The 12,500-nt window shown below is 35.0% G+C and overlaps 1 protein-coding gene across 1 annotated transcript in view; it reads left to right on the top strand.

The window, feature by feature from the left end:
- The window catches only part of LOC145409927 (uncharacterized), a 21,548-nt gene that overhangs the window by 6,486 nt on the left and 2,562 nt on the right, over positions 1-12,500 (top strand). Inside the window, exons 9-16 of the mRNA XM_080280188.1 lie at positions 170-310; positions 3,837-4,007; positions 4,313-4,491; positions 6,539-6,668; positions 10,041-10,135; positions 11,074-11,228; positions 11,688-11,884; positions 12,186-12,380. Of these exons, the coding sequence (XP_080136314.1) occupies positions 170-310; positions 3,837-4,007; positions 4,313-4,491; positions 6,539-6,668; positions 10,041-10,135; positions 11,074-11,228; positions 11,688-11,884; positions 12,186-12,380 (1,263 nt within the window). The remainder of the gene's footprint in view (positions 1-169; positions 311-3,836; positions 4,008-4,312; positions 4,492-6,538; positions 6,669-10,040; positions 10,136-11,073; positions 11,229-11,687; positions 11,885-12,185; positions 12,381-12,500) is intronic.

A 12,500-nucleotide genomic window follows, 5' to 3' on the forward strand; every position in this document is an offset into this window, starting at 1 on the left:
GTGCCACCACCACGTGAAGGCTCCTCGTCAGTTCATAACATTAGATAAGTAAAGTTAGTTAAAAGTGTCTCTCTCTCTCTCTCTCTCTCTCTCTCTCTCTCTCTCTCTCTCTCTCTCTATCTATCTATCTATCTATCTATCTATCTCTCTCTCTCTCTCTCAGCCACAGCGGGGGCGTGGAGAGAGGTCGTGGGCGGAGGCGCGGGCGTGGCGGGAGTGGAGGGAAGGCAGGGAGGAGGAGGCGAGGCGGAGGAAAATACACATTGCTACTCTTAAACTGCAGCTGGAGAGAATTACACCCACTATTACCGTGAGTATAAGGCAGTGTAAGGCAGTATAAGGCAGTGTAAGGCAGTATAGGGCAGTATAAGGCAGTGTAAGGCAGTATAAGGCAGTGTAAGGCAGTATAAGGCAACATAAAGAAGTGTAAGGCAGTATAAGGCAGCATAAAGAAGTGTAAGGCAGTATAAGACAGTATAAGGAAGTGTAAGGCAGTTTAAGACATTATAAGGCAGTGTAAGGCAGCATAAAGAAGTATAAGGCAGTGTAAGGCAGCATAAAGAAGTATAAGGCAGTGTAAGGCAGTATAAGGCAGCATAAAGAAGTATAAGGCAGTGTAAGGCAGTATAAGGCAGTGTAAGGCAGTATAAGGCAGTATGAAGAAGTGTAAGGCAGTATAAGGCAGTATAAGGCAGCATAAAGAAGTGTAAGGCAGTATAAGGTAATATAAGGCAGTAGAAGTGTAAGTATAAGTGGAAATATTAGTGTAAGTGTAAATACAGGTATAAGTGTAAATATAAGTGTAAGTTTAAGTATCAGTGTAAATGTGAATAGATGTATAAGTGTAAATATAAGTGTAAATGTAAATATAAGTGTAAATGTAAATATAAGTGTAAATGTAAATATAAGTGTAAATATAAGTGTAAATGTAAATATAAGTGTAAATGTAAATATAAGTGTAAATGTAAATATAAGTGTAAATATAAGTGTAAATGTAAGTGTAAATATAAGTGTAAATATAAATGTAAATGTAAATATAAGTGTAAATGTAAATATAAGTGTAAATATAAATATAAGTGTAAATGTAAATATAAGTGTAAATGTAAATATAAGTGTAAATATAAGTGTAAATGTAAGTGTAAATATAAGTGTAAATATAAGTGTAAATGTAAATATAAGTGTAAATATAAATATAAGTGTAAATGTAAATATAAGTGTAAATGTAAATATAAGTGTAAATGTAAATATAAGTGTAAATGTAAATATAAGTGTAAATGTAAGTGTAAATGTAAATATAAGTGTAAGTATAAGTGTAAATGTAAATATAAGTGTAAATGTAAATATAAGTGTAAATGTAAATATAAGTGTAAATGTAAATATAAGTGTAAATGTAAATATAAGTGTAAATGTAAATATAAGTGTAAATATAAGTGTAAATGTAAGTGTAAATATAAGTGTAAATATAAGTGTAAATGTAAATATAAGTGTAAATGTAAATATAAGTGTAAATGTAAATATAAGTGTAAATGTAAATATAAGTGTAAATGTAAATATAAGTGTAAATATAAGTGTAAATATAAGTGTAAATGTAAATATAAGTGTAAATGTAAATATAAGTGTAAATGTAAATATAAGTGTAAATATAAGTGTAAATGTAAATATAAGTGTAAATGTAAATATAAGTGTAAATGTAAATATAAGTGTAAATATAAGTGTAAATATAAGTGTAAATGTAAATATAAGTGTAAATGTAAATATAAGTGTAAATATAAGTGTAAATGTAAATATAAGTGTATATGTAAATATAAGTGTAAATATAAGTGTAAATGTAAGTGTAAATATAAGTGTAAATGTAAATATAAGTGTAAATGTAAATATAAGTGTAAATGTAAATATAAGTGTAAATATAAGTGTAAATGTAAGTGTAAATATAAGTGTAAATATAAGTGTAAATGTAAATATAAGTGTAAATATAAATATAAGTGTAAATGTAAATATAAGTGTAAATGTAAATATAAGTGTAAATGTAAATATAAGTGTAAATGTAAATATAAGTGTAAATGTAAATATAAGTGTAAATGTAAGTGTAAATGTAAATATAAGTGTAAGTATAAGTGTAAATGTAAATATAAGTGTAAATGTAAATATAAGTGTAAATGTAAATATAAGTGTAAATGTAAATATAAGTGTAAATGTAAATATAAGTGTAAATGTAAATATAAGTGTAAATGTAAATATAAGTGTAAATGTAAATATAAGTGTAAATATAAGTGTAAATGTAAGTGTAAATATAAGTGTAAATATAAGTGTAAATGTAAATATAAGTGTAAATGTAAATATAAGTGTAAATGTAAATATAAGTGTAAATGTAAATATAAGTGTAAATGTAAATATAAGTGTAAATGTAAATATAAGTGTAAATATAAGTGTAAATGTAAATATAAGTGTAAATGTAAATATAAGTGTAAATATAAGTGTAAATATAAGTGTAAATGTGAATAGATGTATAAGTGTAAATATAAGTGTAAATGTAAATATAAGTGTAAATGTAAATATAAGTGTAAATGTAAATATAAGTGTAAATGTAAATATAAGTGTAAATGTAAATATAAGTGTAAATGTAAATATAAGTGTAAATATAAGTGTAAATATAAGTGTAAATATAAGTGTAAATGTAAATATAAGTGTAAATGTAAATATAAGTGTAAATATAAGTGTAAATGTAAATATAAGTGTAAATATAAGTGTAAATGTAAGTGTAAATATAAGTGTAAATATAAGTGTAAATTTAAATATAAGTGTAAATGTAAATATAAGTGTAAATATAAATATAAGTGTAAATATAAGTGTAAATGTAAGTGTAAATATAAGTGTAAATGTAAATATAAGTGTAAATGTAAATATAAGTGTAAATATAAGTGTAAATGTAAATATAAGTGTAAATGTAAATATAAGTGTAAATATAAGTGTAAATGTAAATATAAGTGTAAATGTAAATATAAGTGTAAATATAAGTGTAAATGTAAATATAAGTGTAAGTATAAGCGTCAGTGCAAATATAAGTGTAAATGTAAATATAAGTGTAAATATAAGTGTAAATGTAAATATAAGTGTAAATGTAAATATAAGTGTAAATGTAAATATAAGTGTAAATGTAAATATAAGTGTAAATGTAAATATAAGTGTAAATATAAGTGTAAATGTAAATATAAGTGTAAGTATAAGCGTCAGTGCAAATATAAGTGTAAGTATCAGTATTAGTGCAAATAAGACTAAGTGTAAATGTAAGTATAAGTGAAAATATAAGTGTAAGTGTATATATAAGTGTAAGTATAAGTTTAAGTGAAAGTATAAGTGTGTGTGTGAGAAATCAGGATGAGAGAGAGAGAGAGAGAGAGAGAGAGAGAGAGAATAAACAGATAGGCAGACAGACAGACAGATAGACAAATAGATAGATAGATAGATAGATACCGGTAGAGAGAGAGAGAGAGAGAGAGAGAGAGAGAATTAACAGATAGGCAGACAGACAGACAGACAGACAAATAGATAGATAGATACCGGGAGAGAGAGAGAGAGAGAGAGAGAGAGAGAATAAACAGATAGGCAGACAGACAGACAGACAAATAGATAGATAGATAGATAGATACCGGGAGAGAGAGAGAGAGAGAGAGAGAGAGAGAGAGAGAGAGGGGGGGGGGAGAGAGAGAGAGAGAGAATAAACAGATAGGCAGACAGACAGACAGATAGATAGATAGATAGATAGATACCGGGAGAGAGAGAGAGAGAGAGAGAGAGAGAGAGAGAATGCTTACCTGTTCTTCGCCGTCCTCCTTCAGGCCCTCCTTCAGGATTTCGACAGCCAGGTGTGCAGTCTGGCGGGCTGCAGGGTTGACGCAGACGAAGCCCTTCTGCTCTACGCCCTCGTGTCTGCGCGGCTATGCTCCCGTCTCACCACACATTCCCGTCTGCTGGCTAAACTGCTCGATCTCAGGCAGCAGAGGGCAGAGGTGAGGATGCAGAAGTTGTCTATCTATCTATCTATCTATCTATCTACCTGTCCCTCTGTCTGTCTGTTTACCTTTGTTTATATAATTTCTCTCTCTCTCTCTCTCTCTCTTTTTCTCTCTCTCTCAGTCTATCTTTATATCTATCTACCTACCTATCTATCTGTCTATCTATCTATTCATCTATCTATTTATCAGTCTATCTATCTATCTATCCATCAATCTATTCACCTACTGTCTATCTATCTATCTATCAATCTATCCATCCATCCATCAATCACTCTATCTATCTATCTATCCCTCGACAGATAGAAGCTCGAGTCAAGGAGGCGGAAGAGGAAGAGGAGAGGACTAGTCACGAAGAAGTGCGAGCGAGAGGAAAGCAAGAGAGAATTGGAGAGCAATTGAAAGAGGAAGAGACTGGCTTGAAGAGGGCACTGATTAACCTGCCTATGGACCAATACAACTATCTATTGGCGCTGTACAGGTGAGATAGATAGATAGATAGATGGATAGATAGATAGATAGATGGATAGATAGATAGATAGATGGATAGATAGATAGATGGATAGGAAGACTGATAGATAGACAGATAACAGATGGATGGAGAGAGAGAGAGAGAGAGAGAGAGAGAGAGAGAGAGAGAGAGACCGGTTGAAAGACGAGTAGGAAGGTAAGAAATCTCTCATTACTTACCGTCTCTGTAGGTAGGCAGGTAAGTAGGCAGGTAGGTAAGAAGGTAGGTAGGCAGGTAAGTAGGCAGGTAAGTAGGCAGGTAGGTAAGAAGGTAGGTAGGTAAGAAGTAGGAAGGTTAGTAGGGTGGGTAGGCAGGTAGGTAGGTAGGTAAGTAGGTAGGTAGGTAAGTAGGTAGGTAGGTAGGTAGGTAGGTAGGTAAGAAGGTAGGTAGGCAGGTAGGTAGGTAAGAAGTAAGAAGGTTTAGTAGGGTGGTGGGTAGGTAGGTAGGTAGGTAGGCAGGTAAGTAGGCAGGTAGGTAAGAAGGTAGGTAGGTAGGTAAGAAGTAAGAAGGTTAGTAGGGTGGTGGGTAGGCAGGTAGGTAGGTAGGTAAGTAGGTAGGTAAATAGGTAGGTAGGTAGGTAGGTAGGTAGGTAGGTAGGTAGGAAGGTAGGTAGGTAGGTAAGAAGGTAGGTAGGTAGGTAGGTAAGTAGGTAGGTAGGTAAGTAGGTGGGTAGGTAGGTAGGTAGGTAGGTAGGTAGGTAGGTAGGTAGGTAGGTAGGTAGGTAAGTAGGTAGGTAGGTAGGTAGGTAAGTAGGTAGGTAGGTAGGTAAATAGGTAGGTAGGTAGGTAAGTAGGTAGGTAAGTAGGTAGGTAGGTAGGTAAGTAGGTAGGTAGGTAGGTAAATAGGTAGGTAGGTAGGTAAATAGGTAGGTAGGTAGGTAAGAAGGTAGGTAAGTAGGTAGGTAGGTAGGTAGGTAAGATGTAAGTAGGTAGGTAGGTAAGTAGTAGGGAGGGAGGGAAGACGAGAGAGTAACAAGAAGAGTGAGTGGAGAGAGAGAGAGAGAGAGAGAGAGAGAGAGAGAGAGAGCGAGAGAGAGAGAGAGAGAGAGAGAGAGAGAGAGAGAGAGAGAGAGAGAGAGAGAGGAATTTTGGACCATTTTAGAGTGAGCAGAGTATAGATAAAAAAAAACATAAATAAAATAACAAAAATAAAGGAAAACAAATAAAATAAAAATAAAAAATGATAAAAAAAAATAGAAATAAAAAATAAATAAAAATAATAAAAAATAAAATAAATAAAAATAAAATAAATAAATAATAAAATAAAAGATAAAAATAAATAAAAATAATAAAAATAAATAAATAAATAAAAATAATAAAAATAAAATAAATAAAAACAAAAAAAAATAAAATAAATAAATAATAAAAAAAAAAATTAAAAAAAAAAATAAATAAATAAATAAATAAATAATAAAATAAAAAATAAAAATAATAATAAAAAAAAAAATAATATAAATAAAAACAATAAAAAATAAAATAAATAAATAATAAAAAATAAAAAATAAATAAATAGATAATAAAATAAAAAATAAACAAAGTAAATAAAAATAATAAAAAATAAATAAATAAATAATAAAATAAAAAATAAAAATAGATAAAAATAGATAAAAATAATAAAAAATAGATATAAATAATAACATAAATAATAAAAAAATAGATATAAATAATAAAATAATAAAAAATAGATATAAATAATAAAATAAATAATAAAAAATAGATATAAATAATGAAATAAATAATAAAAAAATAGATATAAATAATAGAATAAATAATAAAAAAATAGATATAAATAATAAAATAAATAATAAAAAAATAGATATAAATAATAAAATAAATAAATAAATAATAGATATAAATAATAAAATAAAAAAATAAATAATAGATATAAATAATAAAATAAATAATAAAATAATAGATATAAATATTAAAATAAATAAATAAAAAATAGATATAAATAATAAAATAAATAAAAATAATAAAAGATCCACTACAAGGGTGTAACTATGGTATTGTTGCAGCAGGAAGCAGCCAACGGGGCCTCGACACCTTGACCTGCCCAGTGCCCGTGCAGGTGGAGAGGGGGGCGCCGCACCCTCCACCCCCCATAGCCCATCTGGCAACAGGGGGCCCTCACCCGCCACGCCGGACGTGAGAGAGAGAGAGAGAGAGAGAGAGAGAGGCATAGACGTACACATGGATAGATAGATAGATAGATAGATACATAGAGAGAGAGAGACAGAGAGAGAGAGAGAGAGAGAGGCATGGACATACACATGGATAGATAGATAGATAGACAGCGAGAGAGAGAGAGAGAGAGAGAGAGAGAGAGAGACAGAGACAGAGAGAGAGAGAGTTAAACAGACCCTTTCCATAGCACTTCTTCGTGACTATACTCCTTTCACCTTAACTTGGCCCAGATGTTCGTCCTTTTGCAGCTTATTTCACGTAGCTCAGTGGCAGAAAAAGACAATACTACGGCTCTACATCCTTTCCATAGCACTTCTTCGTGACTAGCATCATATTCTAGTGTTAATCTATTGTTACTACGGCTCTACATCCTTTCCATAGCACTTCTTCGTGACTAGCATCATATTCTAGTGTTAATCTATTGTTACTACGGCTCTACATCCTTTCCATAGCACTTCTTCGTGACTAGCATCATATTCTAGTGTTAATCTATTGTTACTACGGCTCTACATCCTTTCCATAGCACTTCTTCGTGACTAGCATCATATTCTAGTGTTAATCTATTGTTACTACGGCTCTACATCCTTTCCATAGCACTTCTTCGTGACTAGCATCATATTCTAGTGTTAATCTATTGTTACTACGGCTCTACATCCTTTCCATAGCACTTCTTCGTGACTAGCATCATATTCTAGTGTTAATCTATTGTTACTACGGCTCTACATCCTTTCCATAGCACTTCTTCGTGACTAGCATCATATTCTAGTGTTAATCTATTGTTACTACGGCTCTACATCCTTTCCATAGCACTTCTTCGTGACTAGCATCATATTCTAGTGTTAATCTATTGTTACTACGGCTCTACATCCTTTCCATAGCACTTCTTCGTGACTAGCATCATATTCTAGTGTTAATCTATTGTTACTACGGCTCTACATCCTTTCCATAGCACTTCTTCGTGACTAGCATCATATTCTAGTGTTAATCTATTGTTACTACGGCTCTACATCCTTTCCATAGCACTTCTTCGTGACTAGCATCATATTCTAGTGTTAATCTATTGTTACTACGGCTCTACATCCTTTCCATAGCACTTCTTCGTGACTAGCATCATATTCTAGTGTTAATCTATTGTTACTACGGCTCTACATCCTTTCCATAGCACTTCTTCGTGACTAGCATCATATTCTAGTGTTAATCTATTGTTACTACGGCTCTACATCCTTTCCATAGCACTTCTTCGTGACTAGCATCATATTCTAGTGTTAATCTATTGTTACTACGGCTCTACATCCTTTCCACAGCACTTCTTCGTGACTAGCATCATATTCTAGTGTTAATCTATTGTTACTACGGCTCTACATCCTTTCCATAGCACTTCTTCGTGACTAGCATCATATTCTAGTGTTAATCTATTGTTACTACGGCTCTACATCCTTTCCATAGCACTTCTTCGTGACTAGCATCATATTCTAGTGTTAATCTATTGTTACTACGGCTCTACATCCTTTCCATAGCACTTCTTCGTGACTAGCATCATATTCTAGTGTTAATCTATTGTTACTACGGCTCTACATCCTTTCCATAGCACTTCTTCGTGACTAGCATCATATTCTAGTGTTAATCTATTGTTACTACGGCTCTACATCCTTTCCATAGCACTTCTTCGTGACTAGCATCATATTCTAGTGTTAATCTATTGTTACTACGGCTCTACATCCTTTCCATAGCACTTCTTCGTGACTAGCATCATATTCTAGTGTTAATCTATTGTTACTACGGCTCTACATCCTTTCCATAGCACTTCTTCGTGACTAGCATCATATTCTAGTGTTAATCTATTGTTACTACGGCTCTACATCCTTTCCATAGCACTTCTTCGTGACTAGCATCATATTCTAGTGTTAATCTATTGTTACTACGGCTCTACATCCTTTCCATAGCACTTCTTCGTGACTAGCATCATATTCTAGTGTTAATCTATTGTTACTACGGCTCTACATCCTTTCCATAGCACTTCTTCGTGACTAGCATCATATTCTAGTGTTAATCTATTGTTACTACGGCTCTACATCCTTTCCATAGCACTTCTTCGTGACTAGCATCATATTCTAGTGTTAATCTATTGTTACTACGGCTCTACATCCTTTCCATAGCACTTCTTCGTGACTAGCATCATATTCTAGTGTTAATCTATTGTTACTACGGCTCTACATCCTTTCCATAGCACTTCTTCGTGACTAGCATCATATTCTAGTGTTAATCTATTGTTACTACGGCTCTACATCCTTTCCATAGCACTTCTTCGTGACTAGCAGCATATTCTAGTGTTAATCTATTGTTACTACGGCTCTACATCCTTTCCATAGCACTTCTTCGTGACTAGCAGCATATTCTAGTGTTAATCTATTGTTACTACGGCTCTACATCCTTTCCATAGCACTTCTTCGTGACTAGCATCATATTCTAGTGTTAATCTATTGTTACTACGGCTCTACATCCTTTCCATAGCACTTCTTCGTGACTAGCATCATATTCTAGTGTTAATCTATTGTTACTACGGCTCTACATCCTTTCCATAGCACTTCTTCGTGACTAGCATCATATTCTAGTGTTAATCTATTGTTACTACGGCTCTACATCCTTTCCATAGCACTTCTTCGTGACTAGCATCATATTCTAGTGTTAATCTATTGTTACTACGGCTCTACATCCTTTCCATAGCACTTCTTCGTGACTAGCATCATATTCTAGTGTTAATCTATTGTTACTACGGCTCTACATCCTTTCCATAGCACTTCTTCGTGACTAGCAACATATTCTAGTGTTAATCTATTGTTACTACGGCTCTACATCCTTTCCATAGCACTTCTTCGTGACTAGCATCATATTCTAGTGTTAATCTATTGTTACTACGGCTCTACATCCTTTCCATAGCACTTCTTCGTGACTAGCATCATATTCTAGTGTTAATCTATTGTTACTACGGCTCTACATCCTTTCCACAGCACTTCTTCGTGACTAGCATCATATTCTAGTGTTAATCTATTGTTACTACGGCTCTACATCCTTTCCATAGCACTTCTTCGTGACTAGCATCATATTCTAGTGTTAATCTATTGTTACTACGGCTCTACATCCTTTCCATAGCACTTCTTCGTGACTAGCATCATATTCTAGCGTTAATCTATTGTTACTACGGCTCTACATCCTTTCCATAGCATTTCTTCGTGACTAGCATCATATTCTAGAGTTAATCTGGGCCAAGTTAAGATGAAAGGAGTATAGAATTTTATCTCTGTCTTAACGCCGTCTCTCTTGCGACTTATCCAGGGAGGCGCACCGCGGGGAAGACGTGGTAGTGGTCGTCCCTCCCCCCCCACCAGCACCCCCACCCACAGCGACGACCCCCGGCACGACCACCACAGGTACAGCATCATCATCATCATCATCATCATCATCATCATCACCATCATCATCACCATCATCATCATCATCACCATCATCATCATCATCACCATCATCATCATCATCACCATCATCACCATCATCATCATCATCATCATCATCACCATCATCATCATCATCATCATCACCATCATCATCATCATCATCATCATCACCATCATCATCATCATCATCATCATCATCATCATCATCATCATCACCATCATCATCATCATCACCATCATCATCATCATCATCATCATCATCATCATCATGATCACCATCATCATCATCATCATCATCATCATCATCATCATCATCATCATCATCACCATCATCATCATCATCATCATCATCATCATCATCATCATCATCATCATCATCATCATCATCATCATCATCATCATCATCATCATCATCACCATCATCATCATCATCATCATCATCATCATCACCATCATCATCATCATCATCATCATCACCATCATCATCATGTTCAGTTTACCATTCCATTAAGGTGAAAATTGAAGTGGAATGATGATGATGATGATGATGATGATAATGATGAAGTTTATTATTATTATTATTATTATTATTATTATTATTATTATTGTTATTACCTCTCTTTTGATCCACACCTACACTATTGTTTATATTTTTGCTTCGTCTGTTTTGCTGTGTGTGTGTGTGTGTGTGTGTGTGTGTGTGTGTGTGTGTAGTCTTTAACCCTTAGTGTCTGTCTTCCCCTCGTGCTATGTCTGTTTTTTATGTGTGTGTGTGTGTGTGTGTGTGTGTGTGTGTGTGTGTGTGTGTAGTCTTTAACCCATAGTGTCTGTCCTCCCCTCGTGCTATGTCTGTTTTTTATGTGTGTGTGTGTGTGTGTGTGTGTACTAACCCCTCGTGTGTCCCCCCCCCCCAGCGAGGACACAATACCCCCAGGTCTCTGTGGGGGGGCGAGAACTTGGCGCCAATTTCTCCGCTACCGTCGCCGTCGCCAGGACCTGCTCGACGATGCACACCTGGCCGCGGCGAAGAGATCATCAGCGGCTGCACACCTGGCCGCCACCACCGCACGCAAACACGCTCTCACGCAACACGCAAACCAGGTAACATCATCAAGAGTAGAATAGGTTGAAGTGTTATTAGAATTTATGGTATTATTATTATTATTATTATTATTATTATTATTATTATTATTATTATTATCAGTCATCTTAAATGTCAGGACCAACTTGCCTAGCCCCGGGCTCCTACGCTTCTCATGGGGCAACATAGGATTGGATGATGGATGAATGGATTATTATTATTATTGTTATTGTTATTATTATATTTATTATTATTATTATCATTATTATTATTATTATTATTATTATTATTATTATTATTATTATTATTATTATTATTATTATTAACATAGGAAGAAGGAGAGGAAAAAGAAGTTGCATCATCATCATCATCATCATCATCATTATCATCATCATTTCCCAAGTAAAAGAATTTGTCTGTGTAGGGGAGCATACCCATCGACCACAGGTAAGCCAGTGGGTCTGTGGGGCCGTGCCACAGTACAGGACACACACCTTGTAGGGATCCGGCGCCCCCTTGTGGTAGACAGCGCCGCACCAGGGTCGCACCTGCGCCCTTCCCACGGCGAGGTGCAGGGAAATAGCAGCAGGTTTGGCCCCCGGGTGGACGCCGCAGATGCTCCACCCAGTACCCAGTGCCACCACGTGAAGGCTTCTCGTCAGCGCCCTTGTGTGTCGTAAAGGTGACTAAATTGAGGGAGTGATGTGGACAGGAAATCCTACGTGTTTGTTGTGTGGCAATGAACGCGTCCTCACTCTCTCTCTCTCTCTCTCTCTCTCTCTCTCCCTGTTTATTCATTTCTCTGTCTATCCATCCATTTATTAATCTGTGTGTGTGTGTGTGTGTGTGTGTGTGTGTGTATTAATCATCAACATCATCACCACCATCATCATCATCCACATTTCTCATCCCACCACCACACCACCACCACACTTCTCTCCACAGCTAGACGGTACAATTCGCCGCACCGAGGACGAGCTGCGGCAACTGGACGAAGACGTGGAGGTAGTGGCGATAGTGGCGGCGGGAAAATTGAAAGTCGAGCCCATCCACCCAGCCACGTCCTACCTCACACCTGACTTCTCGCACACCTGTCTCGTTAATGATGAGGAGTTAAATCGCTTAGAGGCAACTGCTCAGGTAGGTACTCCGCTGGGTGGTAGCCATAGCAATAATAGAATGCTTCAGGGAGTGCATACCGCAGTAAATAAGATACATGACTACTACTACTACTACTACTACTACTACTGCTACTACTAC

The sequence above is a fragment of the Coenobita brevimanus genome, chromosome 83 (genome assembly GCF_032717465.1).
Source record: "Coenobita brevimanus isolate Jiangsu-jjx chromosome 83, ASM3271746v2, whole genome shotgun sequence".
Lineage (NCBI taxonomy): Eukaryota > Metazoa > Arthropoda > Malacostraca > Decapoda > Coenobitidae > Coenobita > Coenobita brevimanus.